Here is a 23,369-nt window from a genome sequence, read left to right as displayed (position 1 = left end):
ACCCGACGTTTTGAAATCCTCTGCAAAATCAAAATCGCACCACCCTAATTGTTCGGCCTTTATTTGTGGTCCGGTGGTTTGGTGATTACGGCCATCTTCGTCTAGTGTCTTCCTAGTCACTTCGATGTTGTGGTTGGTCGGAAATTAAAGAAATGAAGAAATCATGCTTGCATATAGACAATCTTATTTAGTTCAATTTGACGTAAATTTAAAGAATTCGACCAAACACCGCAGCCAAACACAAAATAAACACGTTTCAAAGTTGGTTACACCGAGTAGTGAGTACGGCTGAAAAATGTTTTATTTAAATAAAAAACGTTTTTTCTTCGTTGTCGATGCGGTTTTATTGTTGTTCATAGGAAAAAAGACATTTATCGAATTGAGTTTGTGATGTATTATTTTACAAATTTCCGCTCTAACAATCTCAACGTCATCTAGATCTGCTTAAGAATTGTACGTGACGAATATGGTGCTGAGATGCAGCGGTGACATCGAAAATCCGAGAATAATAGAATCGACAAACTTTTTTCTACTGTCGTATATATGTTCTTATTTGTACACGTAAGTCATATCCCGACATTTGTGTATTGAAGAAATTTCAAACCGACACAAAGGGCACACAAATGTTAAAGTTCGCAGTTCCCACTTTTGGAGGCAAGGAAAGCAGATGACATGACAACACGGTAGCAGACGCTGGTCTTTTTCAAATAGGTTTTCGAAACATATAGAACAAGTCGGCGGTAGATCCACCTCCGGCTGCTGCGGTTGAATTGCAGGCATCTGACCATCGAAATTATTGTCCATATCACGAGGAGGAAGTGTTTCCGCGTCCCGGATATCATCATCGTCCATAGCAAGCGGGTCGGCTTGTTGCACTCGTTGTTGCGGCTGTGGCTGCTGCTGCTGCGGTGATGGTTGTTGTCGAGCTAAATTAGCTCGCTGAACCGCAATATGGGCCAAATGTTCCGGGGTCGCCATATCTGTGTTGAAATACACGTAAAATTTCTATTAGAAGTGGATCTAACAAACTACATTCTCGGTTTTTTTTTTCACAACAAATTATGTTATTCATTGTTCATGACGTGCCACGGGAAAGAGTTTCATTTCAATCAGATATTGTTGGATATGATTTATGCGATATCGGATCGAGTATGGAAAAATGAATAAAAGTATCACCATTTTCAAGCTAAATCCAATTAAAGCTGTGAATTTGTTCAAAACAACAACTTCATTAATTTGGAAAACGTTTGCCAAAGAATGCACATATGAACGAAAAAAGAGATAAAAATCAGTAATGAATCTCTTACACAAGAGAGGGGGAAAATATGTCGTGGTTTTTCGTTCGGCAAATATTGAACGAAGTAGTTATGAAATACACTATTGCATCGAATTGATGGAGATCAGTCGAGTGCAACTTCTCAGAAAGCACCGAATTACCAACCAAACTACATCGAATTCGCAAACAACGATCGATCAGTGCATAGGGTGGCAACATCAAGAAAATTCAAATTGTCGCGCTGTTTAGTTCGGAAAAAAATTCCGATATTACATTGATTTGCCTATTGAAATTAAGGGCGCTCGCGTCGCTACAGTTGTCATTTAAGTTGTTTTCGGTCTTGCTGCCATCCGATGGATCAGTGTTTCCCTCACGGAAATAACATGGTGAAATTGTGGAGTAAATTACATTTTAGATGTATTGCGCTCAATGAGCACATCATCTCCATTTATATTACATCGATACACTGATTTGAATCAATGTGTATAGAGTATGCAATGAAAATGGACTAAAACACGTTTTCGATTTTGGAATAAAATTTCAAACTATTTTTATTGTAATTTTTCGATGTTACGTTATTTTTGAAAACGAACATTGTGTGATATCAAAACGACTAAACAATCTGTGTTTCGCCGATACATGGAAACTTACCTTTCGGGAAAAAACACTTTTGATAATTTCAACTGGTTAGATAGATGATGAAATCTACTTTTGTGCCTCAATTAATAGCAGCAAACTCACTTTTTGGAATGAATGACGCTAAAATCGCTGTTTTTATGCAATAAAATTTTTTAATAATCAATTTTCTGTGACGATGTTGTTTTCTGTGTCTTAATATGGCGGCGAATGATTACGGTATGAGTTCCTCTTTTCAAGTGAAACAATGGCGTACGTGTGAATGTGATTGCGAAATAGCGAGCCAATCATAGTGCCGACGTATAGACACACTCTATTTTTCAAATGTCAGTATTGCCGCTGTCATTTTCGAACTGTTCCTTCTGTGCGATATTTTTTATTCAGATGGGATAGAAATATCGTATGAAAATATCCAATATTTTTCACACGTTGCGTTCAATGTTCAGAATAGAAAAATATCTGATATTTTCATGCGATATTTGTGTTGTTGACTTGACTCTTTAATGTGCAATTGCTTATTTTTTGAATGATTTCGGTATATGTTATATGTGCCACGATAAATAGAGAAAAACCTCATACTTAGATTTCGGAAAAATTGTGTATTTATCGAGAAAATCGGAAAAGAGTCAGAGCACGCTAACAAATATTTCTATCAGCTTGAATTATAGAAGTAAAGTAAAGTAAAGTAAAGTAATAAGTAACTTATTACTTATTACAAAGTAATAAGATGAGTATTACTTAGCATGCACCAAGCGACACGCTGTATTCGATTCTATGCATTGCTGCTGAGTGCACGTCTCTGTGTTACATCGCTATGTAGTGTATACGTGTGTTCATGTATTTGTGGACACAGTCGACTGACCGTATGAACCGTTATACACATAAACCAACACGATCGCATAACAACGAATACAAGACACGTACAGACATAACAACCATACAGCGTGTTGCTTGGTGCATGCAACAAAATATCGCATGAAAATATCTAATATTTTTATTCACGCTGATAGAAATATTTGTTAGCGTGCTCTGATCGCTGTAGCAGCTTGAAAAAAATCAAATTTCGTAAAACAAATGATGCAGAGATTTAAATTGATGTGGTTGAAAATTGAAAAGAATGTAATAACCCACAAGATAAGGGGGAAGAAAATTTTGGAATTCTGCTATAATTTCGCATTTTTTTACTGCAGTACATGAACACAAAAAACTTTCGATACAGCTATCAAATGAGAGCTGGTTCTGGTCCGTTGACATTCCGTTATTCGCCTGATTTACTGTATTAGATAAGATAAGTATCATACTCATTTGTATTGCTTTGAAGTATTTGAACAACTTTGTGGTTGGCCAACCATATTCCAGCTTCCGTGACCACGGGGCGAACCACGTGAACTCCTGTTTGACTGTAATCTGCATAATCTATCAGTTCCTCTCCGTTGATATACTTTTGCTGTTGGAATATTGAAAAGATATTAGAAGTTTCAGAACTACATTACAATAAATAGTCTTACCTCCGTAAGACGAACTTTTCCGCACCGTTTTCATAGCGTTCAGCTTTTATTCAGATTTTGCCTAGGAAATTTATAAGAATTTTCAGAAAAACATAACAGTACGTTCATGTATTTTATGGAAAATTGTATTATGATTCCGAAAATCTTGATGTTGGGCATTCAAATGAAATAAAACGTCTGATTGTCTTTATTGTCGTCGAAAATGTGACGAGTTGAAAAAAATACCATTTAACACCATAAATAACAAATACCATATAACCACATTTTCCTTGACCAAAATCATAACGCGTCTTTCTTTTACATTGTATTTATATGGCAGCCTTTCGAATCCATAGAACAACATGAATGAGTGAACAGCGAAGGAGTGATTTGAAACTCTCATACGCGATTTTTAGCAAAATTTAGAACAAAAAAATGCAAGAAATTTTGAATTATTATACCGATTTGATACGAAAAATGTAGGTTAGAGGGTGCTAGGTTGTTCCTGGGCCCCTATTATTTTGATGAAAGAAATTGGGTGGGAGTGATAAAATCCACCTGGGAGCCTATTTTTGGTACCTCCCGAACAAAAGTTCGATTTTTTGAAGGTTTTTCATAGGCTAGGTTTCCTAGGGTACATCTGGGGTGGCTGAAAATTTAATGGTTTCCAAGTCTAACGAAGCACAAACGTTTGGTACTTGCAGAATTTCGTTTCCTATTCTGGTATTTGAGCAATCGCGCTTACAAATTTTTGCGTACAGCGTACAGCGTACAGGGTACGACACACCCACATTAACATAACAAAATAACCACTGTATCGTGCGTTTTGGTGTCGAAAATGGATAGAAAAATGGTTTTTCGGGGTACCTAGGTTTTGGAGTGATTACAATACTTTTACTCACGACATGGGCGTGCGAAAAAGTAACAAATAATGTTTTCACACTCAGTGCGATATTGAATATTTCTTCTCCGCTGAGGCTTTTGAATAGTTCCGTATTCTCAAACTCATCGATCAAATATATATTTTCTGCATTCAACGATCCAATTATTCTCATATAATGACTGTAGTCACGATAGGTTCTTGAGTCGTGATTTATGGTAGAAATATTTTCAGAGCGTTGATAATACTCGTCAATAAAACTTTCGTTCACATAATCCGAAGAAATCGTGAACACTGGCACATTATATGTCCAATCACGATAATTTACTTTCATAGTAAAAATGAATGGATCGTGTATGAATCGTGTCACTTGATCGATGCAAATGGAAAATGCAAAATAAGTGAACAACAGGACCAATGCTAACCATCCGACTCTAGAATGAAATAAAATAGTTTCATTCTCAATGAAGAAATGGAAAAAAATATGAGCTGAAACCTTTCAAGCGCCGTATAATTCCTGTTGGCAATGTGATTGAATCCATGGAGATTTGTTTCTTCACAGAATTTCACAAAAAACGAATTTCGTTGAAAATATCGAGAAATTTTCGTCAACTTAGACTTGATCAAAGAGAAAACATTTTACAAAAATTCACTAAAATCCAATCTAAAGTCGTTTAGCTTCGTAAAATAGGTAGAAATGAACTGACAATATATATATAATAAGGTAATGTTCCCTTAAACGGGACGCACTTCGACATGGTTTTTTATCTTTGACTAGTGGCAATATTTTCGAGAATGTGATATACCGTTGGAAAGAGGATGAGCAAAGGAACCTTTTTGCCTTAGACAGTTTTTTATTTACATTACAAAAAAAAATTTATCGCAAAATTTCCGACCATGACGAAAATCGGAAAAAAAAATTTTGTCTCCTTAAATGGGACACTCCGAAAAACTGAAAAATAAGCGTGAAAATGAAACAATAAGATCATATTTTAAATGTTTATTCATTGTTTATTCATTTAATCGACTTTCGGATTAAAATAAGTGACAAAAGTAATGAGTAATGATGTTTATTCGTCGCTTTCTTGATCTACGACTTCATTTTATAGTTAAGCTCATTTGGGCATACCTACACTTTATTGACAGTAGCCAAAATTGATTTATTTTTCTATGGTGTAGCTGGGGTCGAGTATGTTTCAAATATATGCCAATTTTTTCCGCACCCCACTGTGTATCCAAAAATGGGCGACCATGAAAATCAGGGTATTGACACCAAAGGTCATATCTCCCCAGCCATGGGAGGGAGGGCACTGTTCCTTGGGTCAAAATTGTAGTACTCGTGAATACCTATCCAACGGTATACATTTACATTTATTTACATTATGTTTGAAAAACCGGTACAAGAAAAAAATTAAATTTTCGGGTCAAAAAAGTAATTTTATCCCCGTTTTCTGGGCCAATGGGTGGATTTATCGTTGGAGTGTGTTGGTGAAAGTTGTAGAGCGACTCACGACGAACAACTTTGCTGTAGACCATTTTGCCCCATCTTACCCCCATCTTGCTTAACTTAAAAATGCAGAGTGTCCCGTTTAAGGGAACATCGCCGTCCCATTTAAGGAAAAAGCCGACATTTTTGCGAGTCACCAAAAAAAAAAATTTATGACGCGATATCGAAAAATGAACTTTGCAGCTTTGAAATAGACACAATTTACAAACTATCCAATATATTTACCTTCAACAAATGTTAAAAACACTTCAAACTGTGGGTGTAGGCGAATTGATCAAAAAAGTTTTGTTGTACACAAATTTCACGACACAATTTTTTCTCACACACGCGGTACGTCTATTCTCTTCGGAATACTACCAAAAGTGAGCGTTCGTTGAGCTAATCGTTTGGTATAAATGACAGCTCGCTGTCAAACTCAGAAGTCAAAAATACTTGACTGTCCCGTTTAAGGGAGCGTCCCGTTTAAAGGAACATTACCTTACTAATCATAATAGACACGTAAGGCTCATTTTATAAAGAGCGCGTTTAAATCGATAAAAAATGCAATTTAATTTTATTCAAATCACATAATAAATTAAGGTCACACATAACAGAAGCGAATATAATTCCACTAGTGATTTTATTAATTGGATTTTGGAATACAACCTTTGGAAATTGAAATGGTGTGCTGTGTTCTCTATGGATTTAATTTTGTAGATTGGATTTACTTTTAAAATTTATTTTTTGCTAAATATGATTAGGTTTTGTGATAAAATATTACAACAAACATGATACGTGTATATTTCAAGATTGCAAAAATACATCCAAGTGTAGTAGCACACAGGATATTACTATCGACGCCACAAGCTGTCACTAGACGTATATGCTCTTGCAGGAACATTTCGTTTTCATTTTATTTGTGTTTTGTGACCTCGAGCTTTTTCTTAGGCCGCTTGATTCAGCCTCTTCACTTTTTATCCTACAGCTTATCAATACAGTATATTACCAGAAGTAATTTTGATGTTTCTGTATCTTCCGTTACTGATATCAAAAATAGTTCGTGGTATGAACTTGGAGCCTTATGCAAATGTGGATATATTTCATACGGTCGTGTTTAATTTTAAGAATGAAAGCCCAAAATGTGAAGAAAGACATGAACACCAATCAATGTAAACATGGTGAATAAAACCTCTAAAATTTAGAGTCTAAATTAAAGCAGCTCGCTTAAAATCCATGCAAAATTCAAAGATGAATAATTTCCATCAAACTGAGAAGCGATGCACTGAACAATAGACCGACAATGAAACCATTGAAACTGAGCGTTGTTGTGATAACTTGATGACGACTTGATTATAGTGAGTAAAACCCAAACAAATGCTATTAAAATTAGTTCATCAATACAAATACAAATACAAATACAAATACAAATACATGACTTCGGATCGAATGCACAGGCACACTTCGCGCTACGATATGTATTATCATTGTTTTTATGACTAAACGTATTTGCTTGCGATATATCATGTCGAAAGTTGAATAAATTTTAATAATAATGTCATTAATTTTAAGTTGATATTCAGAGACTCCATACTCGTCTGATCGATTATAGTCCAGTTTGAATGTATGATAGATGTATTGATGATCTGCCTTTTTTAGCGAACTCCATCAATCATCGATTTTTTTTCTATGCAATAATAACATATCAAATGACCTGCATTGCATTGATATAAAGAGGAATATAATTATACTATTAAACAGTAAATTATAATTACAACGTGAGAGCTGTTCAATACAGGGTTCAAAAAAAGATTATCATTTATTCCACTTGCCGTAGCAACATTTTATTTGAAATTTTAGTGTTTTTTTACAGTGTTTTATTCTATAGAAACATAGATGTTTCATAAAATATGATATAGATGTTTCTTCAGTAAATCCTTTTTGGTGGAACGGTATTACAAGGTATAAAATTTGGTCGTGGCCGTATCGTAGTATACACTGTCGTATGTTCTATTTCATCATGCTTTGAAGGAATGTATGCCGAGAAGCAAATCTTCAAATAAAAAATTTAAAAACAAAAACTGATATTCAATTCTTACTCATATATTGTTCAACTTACTTGGCAAAGAGTCAATAGAAAGAAAATCTTGCAATTCATTCTGAGGCTTCCACTCTGCATCACAGTCAAATTTGTTTTGAGACAATGCAAGTTAATCTTTTCGTTTGCATTTTGACATTCGTATGTTGATTATTTCATGAGAATGTTTATAAATATAATGGAGTGTTATCTAAATTGACCGTTCACCAAAAATAATTTATGATTATATTTTCCTCAAATTCGCTATCATTACCCAATTCAGTAAATTAATGTATATCACTGTTTACATTTTAAACGGTCAAGGATGTTGACTACATTTTATCACTATGATTTGTTCTCAAAATGGTCCATACGAAGTGTCGTTGTTCTGATTTGATGTGCAAATGGAAAAAAAAATCTTCAAAAAAAGGAAAATTATAAAAGATTGTTGATGTATTATTCATCAAACGAACATTACTTTAAAAATAACGACGAGTAGAAACACAGCACAGGTTACAAGATCCATTAGTTGAACACTTTTGATTCCAGTGTGTAATTGATTTGAATAGTAACTCAACAATGATAACTATAAAGATAGGTCTGACGTCTGAGGTCTGAGTTTCATTAATTAAGGCATTGGCTCAATTTGGAAAATAAGCACCAAATGTGGACTTCCCTTTGCGATAGACCTAATAGGCAATTTCAATTGAATTGAATTATCACATTAACGGGTTTTGTGTTCTATTTTCTATTTATTTATATATTTCCTGTGTGTTCACAGTCGTCATTATCAAAGACGGAAAAAGAATATGTGTGTGCGCTATTCAAACAACATGCAGCATCGATTTGTTCCAGTCTGGGCGCTAATTACTGTAACAGACAATCACACACAAATGTTCGCTGATTCGAAATCTGAAATGAAAATAATTCCAAGACCATTCCATGTTGAAAAACCAAAATTTCCATTTATTTTCTTTTCTTTAATTATCAAAAGAGGTAAATTCTGATGAGAATGAGACTTAAATTGGTAAAAAAATGAAAAAATAAAGAATTTCTTGCACATTGAATCAAATAATTTCAAAATGATATATTATTGAATTTCATTTGGTGATTGATAGCTTTGAACCAAGCTGTAAAACAGACGATGCATGGGATTCGTTGCGCATGAATTCATGATGAGCTTCAATCAATTGAATGGCCAAATCGACTGGATTCTCGTGGAATCTGCATTGATTAACGCATTCGACGACTGCTTTTGAACGTTGACGATTTTCAACGGGGACAAAACCGTTTGGCTTGATGATTCCTTCTTCGAAAGCCATTTCTTGTTCGGGCGTCCGTGGTCGTGGAATTAAGCCCAGGAAGTTGCAGTAGGCGCTTTGTTCGGCTTCGCTCTTAAAGTACATCGAGCCCGAGTACATTTTTAATTGAGCTACGTCATTCACATCAAGGGCAGCAGTACTCGGCTTGGCTGTTACTCGCAAATCCTGCTGATCCAACAAATCGCTGTGCAACTTGCTCAATGTCGGACGAAATGGGAACAGGATAGATTTCGTGCTTTTGCGGAATGTGACCAAAAGGCGATCACATTCGAACGAGCTGAGCACGACCAGAATATGACCATCGTTTTGGGCGTCAACACGTGCAATCCACCAAACTGGCCTTAGGAATTGATCACATAGATGGGTTATATTGGCTAATACTCGAACGAAGTCTTTTGTGACGTACAAATGGTCGGCCCAGTTTGGCTGATTTTTGTATTTCTCGAACAGTTTCGTGTGCATCAAACCCGTGGCAAACGGCACAAGTGTTTGTGTTCGTTTGATTTCCGAAAATATTTCCCCGGTTGCACCAGACACCATCAGAGATATCAATTGTTGATCAAAGGTCGGATTGGCTGGATCCAGTTTGGGTGGTCGTTCAATTTGGCGCTCTTCTTCAATTTCCTGTTCCAATTCCTTCTCTTGCTCTTCGTCCAAGGAGTGCACGAAACGTTTGACATCCGGCGCTTGTTTCTGAAGTTTTTCAAACACTCCGTCATCGATGCGTTGAACAAACTGGTTAATTCCAGTGTCTTCTTCGTATTGATTCGTCAATGTTGCGAATTTCCGTTTCGATATATCGCTCAATTCAACCTCCTCTTTGTCGCCGTACATTTCTTCCAGTGTGAGATATTCGTTGTCGACACACTTCTCGTACAGATTCCGTATGGCCGCGTCATCCGTTGAATCATCATAGAGTTTATGAGCGGCCAATTTCTTCGTGTAATTGTAAGCGGCAGACGCCCAATGCACCGTGTTTTCCACCTCAAACCGTCGGCTGTTGTTGCAAATGAAATCAATGACATGCTCATTGTTGACACAATCGTGGAGCGACAGATTGCACGTATCACGGATGCGAAGATCAGCTTCGAAGGATGCCCAAAATGCGATCGAGTGACCTTTACCGAGTTGACGCATTCGCATGCACGCTTGCACGGTTTTATCGCGTGTTATTTCACCGGACAGAGTGACACAAGCCTTCCAACCCAACGGAAATTTCAGATCGGTTCCGCGAGTGTGAGTATCGTCTAGATATACCAAGCATCGATTCAAATTCTCGCGATAAACCGAACAATCGAACTCGGCCACGACGTCATTCCGATCGACGGTTTGCAAAACGTCTTGTGAGTCAAAGTAAACTGCTGCGTCAAAGAACGAGTCCGATGCCATCTTGAGCCATTCCTCGGCCACTTGCTTGTTGTTTAATTCCAACATCAATGCGCCCGAGTCTAGAAGCACCGGAATTTCGAAGTTGACCAACTTCTCAATGATTGCTCTGGCGCTCACGTTTGGCGGTAGATTTTGATAGTCTTGGTTTTCTGGTTGCAGCAACGTTTGACGGACGCGTTCGTTGGTGTCTTCCAATTCAGCGAGGTCATTCTGGGCGATCGGCATTGGTAGGATATTCTTGGTGTCATTTGTCCCACTGAAGCCAGTCACTCGATGCTGCATGTGCTCGCTGCACAGATCCCAAGCGGTGGAAATCAATTTATTCTCGAACGATTTGGCTTCGCGTGGAAAAACGACGTGCGAAAGGTAGAAGTCGATGATGTCCATGTTAAAGCGAAACAGCGGGAACAGAATCTCTTCGCGTTGGAATGGATCGCTCAAATTAAGGCCGGAATACGATTCGATTGATGGTTCGATAAGTTTTGGTGTAATGCTCGTGATCCATTTTTCATAGACGGCAGCCGCATTTTGTGTCTTGGCCAAAATTCGGAAAGCTTGGAACATTTGTTCATCGCTTAGACCTGAAATAAATAAATGAAAACGTCTCAATTTTCTACAAACGAACTTTTGAATTGATTTAAAGTTAAGTTTGAATTATTCTGGTATTATAACTTCACCTGAATAATAATAGCTCAGCTGAGTGAGACAGATAGCAACATCCGGATGCCCGAACTCGGTCATTTCCGCGGCGACGTCTTTTGCTTTGAATGGAATTGCCATTTTTCGAGTGCCATTTTCATTGACTCCATAGCTAACGCGCCATCGTTTTGTTAAAACCAACTTCAGTACTTCGAATCGCAACAAACCGCTTAAAATCAGAATTGTTTTGCGATCGGCTACACTTAAATCTTTGAACGCCGATTGAAATGTTTGTTCATCAATGACGGTAGCGCTCATCAGTACACGCAAGCCTTTCTTTGTCGATGCCGATACTTCGGGGAAAGTTATATTCATACGTCCATCAAGAAAATCGTCGATCAGTGCTTCTTTCAGCAGAGGATAGATCGATTGATTGAGAATGCGACATGGTGTGAATACGTCGTCGCGGTAATCGACCTTTGGTGCTCCATATACATGACCATTTTCCACGTAATCAATGTTGAACTCCAGCTTCTCTTCGCCGTGCTCATGGTACAATCTTTTCATGTGGAATGGAACGCGTTTGAGTAGAGCCTGTGTAACGACCCATCGTTTTGAACCACCATCAATCGAAAACTGACTGCCAACCGTGTAAATCAACTGATATTTTGCGTGTAGAATCGCATCCGATTCATCCAAAATGCTCCGCACATTTGCATTGATCCATTTGTGGGCGGCGAGGAACTCTCGTGCGGTATTAATGTCGCCTTTTTTTACTGTTTCGTAGATCTTCAGCTGGAATGACAAGCGATACTCGGGCAGCGTAAGAATCACTCCTGCGGAAAAATAAACAATTTACATTAAAATTAAATATTATTCAAAATTGATTCGTCTCTGGTCTAATTTACCTTTGTATTTGTCATGTCGCTCACTAGCTCGACGTGTATGGCTTTTGTTGCCATACACACAAATATGCATATGTATGCTTTCACAATCTTTGCATTTCGAAGTTTCGATGTTTTTACGTATACCGCTCCCGTGAAATCAATCATAGTATTCGTGAACGGTTTATTCACGACGGTTGTCCTCGTCGTCGGCAAATTGCCCATCATTTGATGAGCTGTTTTCGGGCGAAATTTCCTGCAAATGACGCAGTTTTTGAGCTGCTTTTTGATCGTCGTTTGCCCATTGGTGATCCAAAACTTCTTTCGAATCAACGCTTCTGTTAATTTGGGACCAGTATGAAAGTTTGTTTCATGCACATCACGAATTATTAATTTTGCAATTTCACTTTTTTTTGGAATTAGAATCGGATGACGCATTTCGAATGGAATGTCTTCGTTGGTGATTCTGCCGCCGACGCGTAATATGCGTTTTTCGTCGATGAATACGTTCAATTTTAATAACTCACTGGTTTTTTCGATTTCTTTGCATTTTTCCAGGTCATTCACTTCACATTCGTAATATTCACTTTGCGCTATACGAATGATAAAATTCGTTGCTTTTTCTATTTCATTCGCAGTAATCGGAGCACCTTTGTTTTCGACTTTTATTTCTACGTTTTGGCATTTGATGCCTTTTTTCAGTGCCACTTTTGCTTTTAAATAGTCAACAAAACGAATGATATATGCAAACACTCTTTGCATTTTTTTCCATGACGATATGTTAGGCCAAATGATTTTTGAATCGTCAACAAATAACTTTTTTTTCATTTTTTCTTCACTCGTCACCACTAATGCATGAATTTTTTCTTCGTTAATTGCTTCGATATTGCCTTCCGATTGAACATCATAGTTCATTTTTCCATTTAAAAAATGTGGCCCGTGCCACCACAACGGATGATCGACTAATTCATCACCAAAAATCCCACGCGATGCGCAATCTGCTGGGTTTATTGCGCCCGGGATGTGGCACCATTGTGCATCTTTTAACTTGTTCACCTCTTTTATTCTTGACGCGACAAATTTTTTATATCGTAGTGGATCTGAACAAATCCACGCCAATGCGACCTTTGAATCGCTATAAAGAACAGTTTTTTCAATGTTCATGCTCATTGCTTTTCGTACGGATTTCACCAATTTTACCAGCAAAACGGTTGCACATAACTCCAATTTCGGAATTGTTTGTTCAATCATTGGAGCATTTTTCGTTTTTGCTGCTACTAGCATTACGTTTACTTGTTGATTTTCGTTTACAAATCGTAAATATACATTCGCAGAGAGTGCTTTTTTACAAGCGTCGCAGAAACCGTGCACCTCTACTTTTGTATTTACTGTAGTACCAAGCCACCGCTGCATTTTTATTGAGCTCAATGCACTCAATCGTGATTTAAACAACATCCAACGGTCGATGATTTCGATTGGCAATTTGTCATCCCAATCATACGATTTTTTATTTTCCTTTTTTAATTGCCACACATCTTGAAACAATATTTTTGCTTTGACAATGACCGGAGCGATCCATCCAAGAGGATCATATTGCAATGACGCGATTTCAGAGGACAATTGTCGCTTCGTTTCTGGTTTTGATTTCAAATTAACAGTGATTTGAAAAATGAACTCATCGGTTTCAGGTTTCCACGGAATACCCAATGCTTTCACGAACGATTTATTTTGTTCTTCTTTGTCGCAACCTGGCACACATTTTAATAACTCCGTCGAATTGCTTACTAATTTGCGTAAATTGAAGCCAAATTCATCAAATGCCTTTTTCATTTCTCGATGCGTGCACAATGCTTCTTCGACAGATTCTGCTCCGCCCGTGTAATCATCGACGTAAAAACATTTCATTATTGCTTTTGCTGCTCGTGGATATTTATTTTCGATTATTTTTGCAATTTCATGCAATGATCTTATGGCGAGAAATGACGAATTTTTTAATCCAAACGTAACTGTTGTCATTTTATAGCTTTTGATGCGCTCAGTGCCCGAATTACGCCACAAAATCATCTGAAGATGTTGCTGCTTTTCATTGAGTCTGATTTGTTTGTACATTTTTTCAAGATCAGCGACGATTGCAATTTTCGATTCTCTCCATCGTAGCATTAATTCGAAGATCGACGGTTGCACAATTTTTCCGACTGCCAGCTGTTCATTTAAAGATTTACCATTTGAAGTTTTCTGTGACGCATTATACACTGATCTCAATTTTGTGGTTGTGCTCTCCTTGAACACTGCGTGATGAGGAATGTAATGCGCTTCATTTGGCGGATTTTCTACCAAAACTAAATGTCCACTCTCAATGGATTCCTTCACTACGGCGCTATACTGTTTCTTTAATTCTTGGTTTTTTTCGAATCTTTTTTCTAACTGGAACAGAGTCGCTAAAGCCGATTTGCGCGAATCGCCAAGCTCTGGCCATTTTTCATTTTTAAATGCCATTGAAACATTCAATCGGCCATCGTCGTCTCGTTTTGTATTTTTTACGTAATGCTCTTCGCAATATCTTTCTTCTTCAGACATTTCTGGCTCATTGTCCTCACTCTCAATGCCGTCAACATCTTCGGAAACGAAAAATTCAGAGATTTTCTTTTCAATTTCCACATTTGAAATTAAAGTCGTTATTTTCATAGTGTTGTTACGTTCTTCTTTACTTTGCGGACCCATGATGAGCCAGCCTAATTCAGAGTTCATTGCAATTGGCGAATCTTCGGCACCCTTGATCAAACCGTGCTTAACAATTTTAGAAAATTCAGCCACTCCCAACAGTAAATCAATTTCACCGTCGTCATTTACCGTTGGATCGGCGTATAATAAATTTTGTAAATGATCATAATTTGCCAAATCGTCTTTAAAATACGCAAGATTCGTTATTTTTTTCAAAATGATTACATCAGTGTCTAATGAATATTTGTCAGTGAAATGCGGTTGTACCGTAATTGGAGCTATTTTCTTTGCCGTTTGAGTGCAGGCAGCTACTCCTTCTACATCCGCAATTATTCTATCTGCACATCGATTCAGCTTTTGAAAGGCGTTTTCCGTCATCAACGCTCCTTGAGAGCAACCATCGACTATAGATTTCATTAAAATTTTCTCACCATTTTTTGCCAAAACATTCACGAACGCCACTGGTAATAAATTTGCTTCATTTTTCGTTGTTAATAAAACTTGTACTTGCGATGAATTGCCATCCGTATTGGCCGTTGTTACATTATTTGACGTCGTAGCTATCAGTGTTGTTTGCGTTTCGTTCCTCGCTTCTTTTTTTGCTTCGAAGTGCAATAAAGTATTGTGTTTCTTTCCGCACGTCTTGCACATATATTTGCTTGAACACTGACCTTTCTCATGCATTTGAAGACATACTACACACGCTTTTTCGTTTTTCGCCCATTCGCTTCTCTCTTTCACGCTCTTCTTTTTGAAATCGAAGCACTTGTATATCGAATGAGGCTTATTACAGTATGTGCACCCAAATGGAGTTTCGTAGACCTTTTTACTCTTTTTTTCATACTTTTCAGTTTTTTCTAAACTTTTCTGGCCGCTATTTTCTGCCGATAGCAACGCCATGAAACGATGTTCCACATATTGTAAGAATGATGACAAGGTTTGCAGTTCACGTACGTCGTTTAATTTGGATTCGTAGTCGATGACCGTAGATTTGTGCAATTTTTTCTTTAAAATATGGATGATCAACGGATCCCAATCTTTGATGTTTACGTTGTAGTTTTTTATTGCCATTAAACATTCATTGGCCGTGTCAAATAAATTTTTCAAACCATTGCTCGTCTCAGCGCTTTGACATGGAATATCAAGAATTTTTTCGATTAACTTTCCGACATTCTCGCGTTTATTACCATATTGTCGTTCCAGAATGCTATACACGTCTTGGTAATTAGACTCTTCTGGTGTCAGATGGCTTACTTTTTTCGCTGCTTCACCTTTTAAACATGATTTTAAATACTGCACTTTAATCGCTTCTGGTATTGAATCATTTTCGTGCACCATTTTATCAAACATCGATTTAAATTCTCTCCAGTTGTCACTTGCACAATCAAACTCCGGCAATTTTACTTTCGGAAGCTTTACGTTCGCGTTTTGCATGGAATTATTTTTCGTATCGTTTAACTTTCCACACAATGTAACGAATTTCTGTTGTATTTCGTTGAATGAAATTCCATCACACCACTTTTTTTCCGTAGACACTTTCACTTGTCGATATGTTGCTCTGAATTCAGACCAGATGATTTTCAACTGGTCTAATTGGGCGTTGGCTACTCCTTGAGACACCGTTTCGTTTCGATTTAACATTTTAAAGATGTCGAATAGCTCTTTTTTCTGATACAGCATAACTGCCACTGTTGGTGGAAGCTCTTCTTGAAAATCATTATCAGCATTATCACCGTCAACGCTTTCATTTTCGTCATCGTCGTCCGCCAACAAATCCACAAATTCAATTTCTTTCGTTGTTGTTTTTGCACACTGTTTAATTGGCGTCGCGTTGCCTGAAACACCAGAGCCTGTTGCTGCATTTTTTTCCGTTTGCTGCTTAAAATCCACCATATCTTGCTGAATTTTGCTCCTTATGTCTTGATACCCCGTTTTTGCTTTTTCAAAATGATTGTCGGTAAAATACTCGTCTTTTTCATTTTTTCCCGTCTCGATCAATTCATGATTGGCTTTGTCAAAACTGACCCACCAATCTTGCAATCGTTGTAACCTCTTTTCGAAGTATTCAACCTTGTTTTTTATGCTTTTTCCATCTTTGCTGTAATTCGTTACGAACTTCTTCAACGTGTCCATGCGCTGCTTCTGAGCGGCTAGCTCTTTGCTAATCTCTTCTTGATCGCTCATATTTATACTGAGGTATTGAGACGTTCACGCACAAACCGTTTAGCACACAACAAACCGTATTATTTCTCGATAGAGCTTGTTCACATAAATTTCGTGTGTTGAATTCACTCACTGTTCAAATTACTTGTTCGCTGTCTATACGTGTTCATAAATTTTCATAACAAATTCAACAAGCGATGTTTCAATTGGTTTCGAACGTCGTTTAAAATATTCGTCGTAATGTGTTCTTTTTATTTTAAGATTGTCGAAGGACCAAAAAATGTAAGGGATTACACTTTTAAAGAGTCAAATGAAACACATTCATATTTGCTGAAGGTTTACATAAAACTAAATTCATTTTATTCAAAGAAAGACATGTTTCGATTGTTTACTTTGGTTGACTTTGCATTAAATTGTACTTTGATTGATTTGCATTAAATTGAACTTTTGAACATTGTGAAATAATGATGAAAAAACCTGCTTACTGAAGCTAATTTTACTTTTGCTTGAATACTGTTTATTATTAATTTCTTTGTTCATTCCTGAACACATGCACTCCTCATAAATATTGCGAATCGGCCCGATGTATTTCCCAATCGGCATGTCTCGACGACAAGGGAATGTGTAGACCTTCCGGCCCAGCATTCCTCCCAGGTATCGGCGCAGCGACTTCAAATTCGTTGCAAACAATGACTTCAACACGGTGATTTGGCACGCTTGTTGACCATTTGCCAGTACCGAGGCCAAGATTGGTACGATGACCGCCGTTTTTCCCTCACCCATATTCAGCTGCATCGTCGAGTGCTTCGTACCAATTTCTGGTGGATTGATCATTCGCTTGGCGATCTCGATTTGGATGCGACGAATCGACAAATTTTGCTCGATTTCAAAGAGAAGCCATTCGGGGTATTCACTCGGTTTCCAATTGATATGTGGTTCGTTTTCGATTTCTCTGTCATAGGCCGGTTTCAGTTGAGGCTGTTTGGAGAATGTTTCGATTCGTTCTTTTCGTTGTTCATTTGCAATCGTTATGGCCAAGGCTCCGATGACCATTCTTAGTGAGTTTGGTGTTTTATCCGAGATCAGCATGGGTAAAACTAAAGTTGGCACGTTTCGTGGATACAATCCGGCTTCCAATAAATGTGGCCATTGAACTGAATGGACAATCATATCGTAAATTGACCACCAATCTTTAGATGATTTGTTGCAATCAACACTTCCGGACTCCCAAACAAATTTTGCCTCTTCAATTTTATCTTTGTGTTCGTTCAAGCTTTGGCACAGCTTTGACTTGTAATCAATTTCGTACTTTTGCCAATTCTCTGCTTTTGGATTGAAGTATGGATTAATCGTTGGGTGAATCACATTCGTTCTGGGTAGGGAATGGAGTTTACTCTCAACTTGGTCAAGGAAAATGCCAAGACGATGGTTGTTGTTCCAAAGTAGCAATAATTTGTTTATCTCTTCATTAGCATTGTGAATGTTAATGTCTTCAGAGAGACTGGTATTTCGTGGCAGGTAGATTGAATCGCATGGCCATACCTGAGTCACGATTGCCGTCAATTCTGATATGTGTTCTTCTATGCGACTGTCATATCTCCTGCGGTCATTGTTCGACCAATGGTCACTGTGATATCTACTCGGTGTTGTGTGATTATTACGCAAAATGCTCCTCACCCTCGATGCATCGTACGTTCCTTCTTTCAACACATAGATATTTATGTTGGGAGGATCAATTTCAGCAAAGTCACTGCAATTTATGTAAATTGCTTGCAGAGCTAAAATTGAACCGATGTGATTTCCTTCATATGCCAACAAACTCCATATTGATGCCAATTGCTCGGAGTTTAGTTTTTGCTTTCGACAAATTTCGTAGAATGAAATCCAGAGATTATAGAATGTCTCTTTCACATCATGGTTCAGAATGTTTTGGATGTGATTAATATGAATGGGGCCAGTTAACTCATCACTGCTGCACATCACATAATTCTTCAGGCCTGGAGCAGATGGTACAAGGTACGATTCCTTGTGGTAGGCCAAGGTCACATTTTGAGTGTTTGACGAAAAATGAACCGATGGTGTTGTTATCAGCGAAGTATGCAACGGTTTGTGTTCGATGTATTCATCTGATATGCGTAAGTTTGGTGTTGATTCCAAACACCGAAGGTAATCACGTTCATTTAAATCCGTTTTAACTTTATTTGATGAACTCGAATCGCTAGAATATAGACCACAAATACGTTCACTGTCTTCCAATAGCTTCTGTACGATAACAACGTATGTGTCTTGCGCCGAGCTCGGCGGAATGAATGAAGGCCATTTTATGTTCAGCATACTTTCCTTGAGTTCTCTTTGAGGCGACAGTTGTGCAATATTCTGGAGAGTTTGAGCTGCTTCAGTGTCATAAGGGGCGGAGGACCACACATATCCTGACTGAAGTATTTGAAGTGCTCGTTCCGTACCAGATATTCCAGTGCGTGGTTCGATTTCACCGTGCGAGGTGAGTGCATGCAAATAGGCGAGATAAAACCATGCCGAGTAGCTGTTGCTGTTTGGTTTCAACTGACGACAAAACTCATCCACTTGGTACGCAAAAAACGGTGGTTTGTGAAGATCTGATTGAATGTCGATGTCAACTGTGACGTCCGAATTCATTCGTTCTGTGTTGACTTTTCCATTGGGTAATAAAAGTAATCTCGTGGTTTTTGAACCATTGGAAACATTTTCTAACAGTAAGCCATGATTCAAACCGTATAAATTTCCGCATTTCTGATGCAGAGACACGCGCATGTTGCTGAACTCATTTGACAAGAGATCGTTGGCTTGGTCATGCCACATGGAACAGTCGACTTTGAATTTCAATTGCATTCGAACCAGTTCCACCTTGGCGATTTGCGGTTCGTCCATCAACACATGAATGTACCGGAGTCGTTCCAAGCGAGACAGTTGTTTGACAATTTTCAGGTAGCTTTCACTTGTGATATCCAGCATATTCCGTCGTGTCTTCAAATGGAACAAAAGATATTCCATCAAATCCAGTGTGTACTCGATTCCGGCTTCAGCGGAGAAATCCTTGGCTCTGAATAGCTTTGGACGAAACTCAATATTATTTGTACTTTTGTTCCACCAATGGCTGTGATTTTCGATCAAAAGCTCAGCGATTTCTCCTTCCAGAACACTTGGTGGCAATAATTCTCTTTCAATCTCAATATCGTTGCCACCGTCAACCTTCAATCGTCGCTCTATAATGATTACACCCTTTGTTGTGTGCATAAATTCATAGCTGTTGCCATTGTATCGTTGAACGGATGAAAAGCTGTCTTCGGCATCGGGTTGTACTTCAAACACAAAGTTCTCGAACACTCGTTGAAAGAGTGTGTTTTGAATGATCGCATCCGGAAGTCGGCAAATAGGCAAATTATTCACCAAAAACGAACCCGTTATCAAGTCGATCGTCACGTACTTTTTTACTTTGACATAGACTTCAACCACCAACACTTGTGGGCAGTCTGAATAAAAGTTAAACTTTTCGAAATGTCCTTTTTCTGATCGTGTCCATTGTTTCTTGATAAGTTCATACACATCACCTGGATTACGTCCGATCATTTCTCGTATGGTGAATTCAATGTGAATGCCGGTGTTTCGCACCAACCGGAGAAGCATTCGAAGATTCATTGGCAATGCGGTGTTGTTGCAGCTTAAAATCATATTGCTGTTCAATGTCACGATGAATTGCAACCATGTGCGAGGTGAACTGAATTGGTTTTTCGTATTCTCCAAAAATATTTTGTCGAAATACTTGTGCCGCGAATGAACGCAAAATGTTAGTGCTCCGGCAACAGCGACAAAAACCAACTTCATACGTAGTTCCCTTTCGGTTGTAGGATCTGGATTATGAAGTTCTTTGATCGCATGTTGAATTTTTTCCACCCAATCCAAAGCGACGGTCCGTATCTGATTAAGAACCGTAACAATTGCTTGAGCCAAATCTTCGTTGGTGTTTAGTTCAAATATACGGACAGTGATGAGAGTCGTCATCACCAGTTTCAATGGATGTACCCAGTTGTTCTCTTGTTTTTCGACGAATTTGCTGAGTGACTGAATCATTGCTCGCGTTAATTTGATGGATGCAATATCTTCATGAGATTCACGATTCACACCTGCTGCTCCGTTCACTTCGGCTTCCCAAATCGACTGCAAGACTAACGATAACACTGATGAGTTCTCGAAGGACAACGCTTCAGCCTCGATCATTGCGTACAATTTACGCCACTGTAATCGATGGCCATCAGCTCGCAAAGAACCGAAATTCTTGAACTCCAACAAGGATAGACTTTGTGGGCATTCGGATTGACGAGCAAGCACTTGGTTCTGAGTGTGACAAGTTCCATTGAGAGTCCACTGCAAACAGCTGTATTCGTTTTCCGTCTGTAAAGTGGATCTTTGTTTGATTGAATGCTCTGTCATTGTGGTTTCTAGTGCTGAGTTGGATGAATGAAATGTGCAATTGAAACCATTGGCCCGATTGAAACAACTAAAATCTTCATCAACATGTTGCAATTGTGATACGTTTGGTGTTGTACTTCCAAGGTGTGAATGATTACTGGTCGATTGATTGTATTGAGAAATTTGTGAATAGTTGATCCAATTTCCACGAATGCTCAAACTTTCGGTTGGCCGGCGGTTGCAATACTTGACAAATGTTTGCAGAGAGTCACGCAAACAAGCCACCTCCAGTGGAATTTTCAACTCGAAAACGACGGCATTTTTTTCGTGGTCCCTATCAGGTAATGCTCGTTCATAAACAGTAATTTTCACGTTTGCAATTTGTGTTTCTAGGACACATAGTTGACAACCGCCATTATGGAACGTGCGGCCATAATACTTACTGTAATAGTATTCATGTGTCAAAGGAGAGGCTCTTCTTCGAAGATCTTTGACTTGTTCTCGTCCATTTAACCATTCTTGTCTTTTTTCAGCAATTTTTCTTTCAATCATCGCCATGATTTTTCGCTAACATTTCGTTGGCCAATCAAACTTGGATCGGTCCCTTTTGAGTTTCGATCATTGAAGTACTGTTCCAATTCGTAGGCGATTTGCATGTCGATGGAATACGGTAGCAGAAGTGAGTCGATGACTTTCGGGTTGATTCCACTGTGGTGTTGGAGCAACATTGGATGAGCTTTGGTTGCGATCTTGTCAAGAATGGCCAACATTTTCAAGCAAACCAGCACCGATCTGCTGACTCCAAGTTGATCGCCTTCGTAGAAACTTCCGGCATGTGATATATAAGTGGTGCACCAGTTCCGCAGATCATTTGGTCTAAAACGTGTTTCATTGATGTTCAAATCGTACAAAATCCAGTTTTCGAAATCGGTGATGAACAAATTAGTATCGACTTCATTGGTGACTTGACCGAATATACTTGGATTTGGAGGACTTGGATGCTTCATATAGTGACGCTGATATGTCTTCACTTGTAATTCAGGGGTGTTAGCAATTTGATACACACCATTCATTCGATCATCGAGATACCGGCGTAATTTAGGCACTTTTTGATAAATATCCGCTTCAAAACTGAATTCCATCAAAGCAGACAGTTTTGAACGCTCTTCGTCAGCCAATTGAAGGTTTCTGATTTGCTTGCTGATTTTTGTACGGGTTTCCTGGATTGTGTTGGTGGCATCGCGAATGACACGTTGCTTCAAATCCTTGAATTTTCCATCTGCCATTTTGGACAGCTTTTCGATGCGTCGCGCCAACTTGGCCAAAGTTTGTGTGACCAGATCAATGTTGAATGTTCGGAAGGATGGTTCGTTGAAAATTTCGCATTGACGCGACAAAAACTGGATTGTTGTAGACTTCGGTGTGATTCAATCTGCCAGGGAATGTGGCCACAATCATATCGTTCGAACCAGTCGTAGCATCGGCTTGATGTCGAATCATGATGGCACAGTTTTGTCGGCGAATAAACATGGCAAACGTTTCGCCTGGTTTCAAGTCGTTGATTTCCTTTGCAACAACATCGGCCATGCGGCTTCGATGCACTGTAGCCAAAGAGCGGAACATGTTCACCGTGGTTGCTGGGATAGACTCGGCAAGACTTTCCACATTTTGTACCATTCTCATCATCAGCTCCCGCTCATGCGAATGGAAGTCTGGCGATTTGGATTGGGGCAAATAGCGAGGAAGAACGATGTGATTCAACAGTGCTTCGTGCCTGATTTGATGATCGGATATCGCCTTATCGCCATTTGATTCCTTTGTGAGAAAACCGCAATTTTAAATTCTTGTTTTGTTTGCACAAATAAATGTTTGTTTTACACTTACCATTGCGAATCGATAGGACAATTATCGATAGGTAATTGAGATTGCTTGATTGATACTCGATGATATTAGATGACTATTTCAC

General features: G+C 38.4%; 1 protein-coding gene and 1 long non-coding RNA gene across 2 annotated transcripts; both read right to left on the bottom strand.

Annotated features, from left to right (window-relative positions):
• Positions 1–7,574: 7,574 nt before the first annotated feature.
• LOC129570767 (uncharacterized) lies at positions 7,575–8,332 on the bottom strand. Its single transcript, XR_008688162.1, has 2 exons — positions 7,882–8,332; positions 7,575–7,815 (listed from the first exon to the last, which is right to left on the bottom strand). It is a non-coding gene; the product is annotated as an uncharacterized LOC129570767 (long non-coding RNA).
• Positions 8,333–8,784: 452 nt separating this feature from the next.
• LOC129570781 (uncharacterized) lies at positions 8,785–16,978 on the bottom strand. The gene is made up of 5 exons (XM_055450500.1): positions 15,586–16,978; positions 14,782–14,976; positions 13,471–14,688; positions 11,228–12,025; positions 8,785–11,131 (listed from the first exon to the last, which is right to left on the bottom strand). The coding sequence occupies exons 1-5, from the start codon at positions 16,976–16,978 to the stop codon at positions 8,940–8,942; spliced, it is 5,796 nt and encodes a 1,931-aa protein (XP_055306475.1). The 3' UTR covers positions 8,785–8,939.
• Positions 16,979–23,369: the final 6,391 nt, after the last annotated feature.

This window comes from Sitodiplosis mosellana, unplaced genomic scaffold (assembly GCF_009176505.1).
Source record: "Sitodiplosis mosellana isolate CC-2019 unplaced genomic scaffold, AAFC_SMos_1.0 Smas_scaffold_80, whole genome shotgun sequence".
In the NCBI taxonomy this organism is placed as follows: Eukaryota; Metazoa; Arthropoda; class Insecta; order Diptera; family Cecidomyiidae; genus Sitodiplosis; species Sitodiplosis mosellana.
This window is presented reverse-complemented; position numbering and strand designations above follow the sequence as displayed.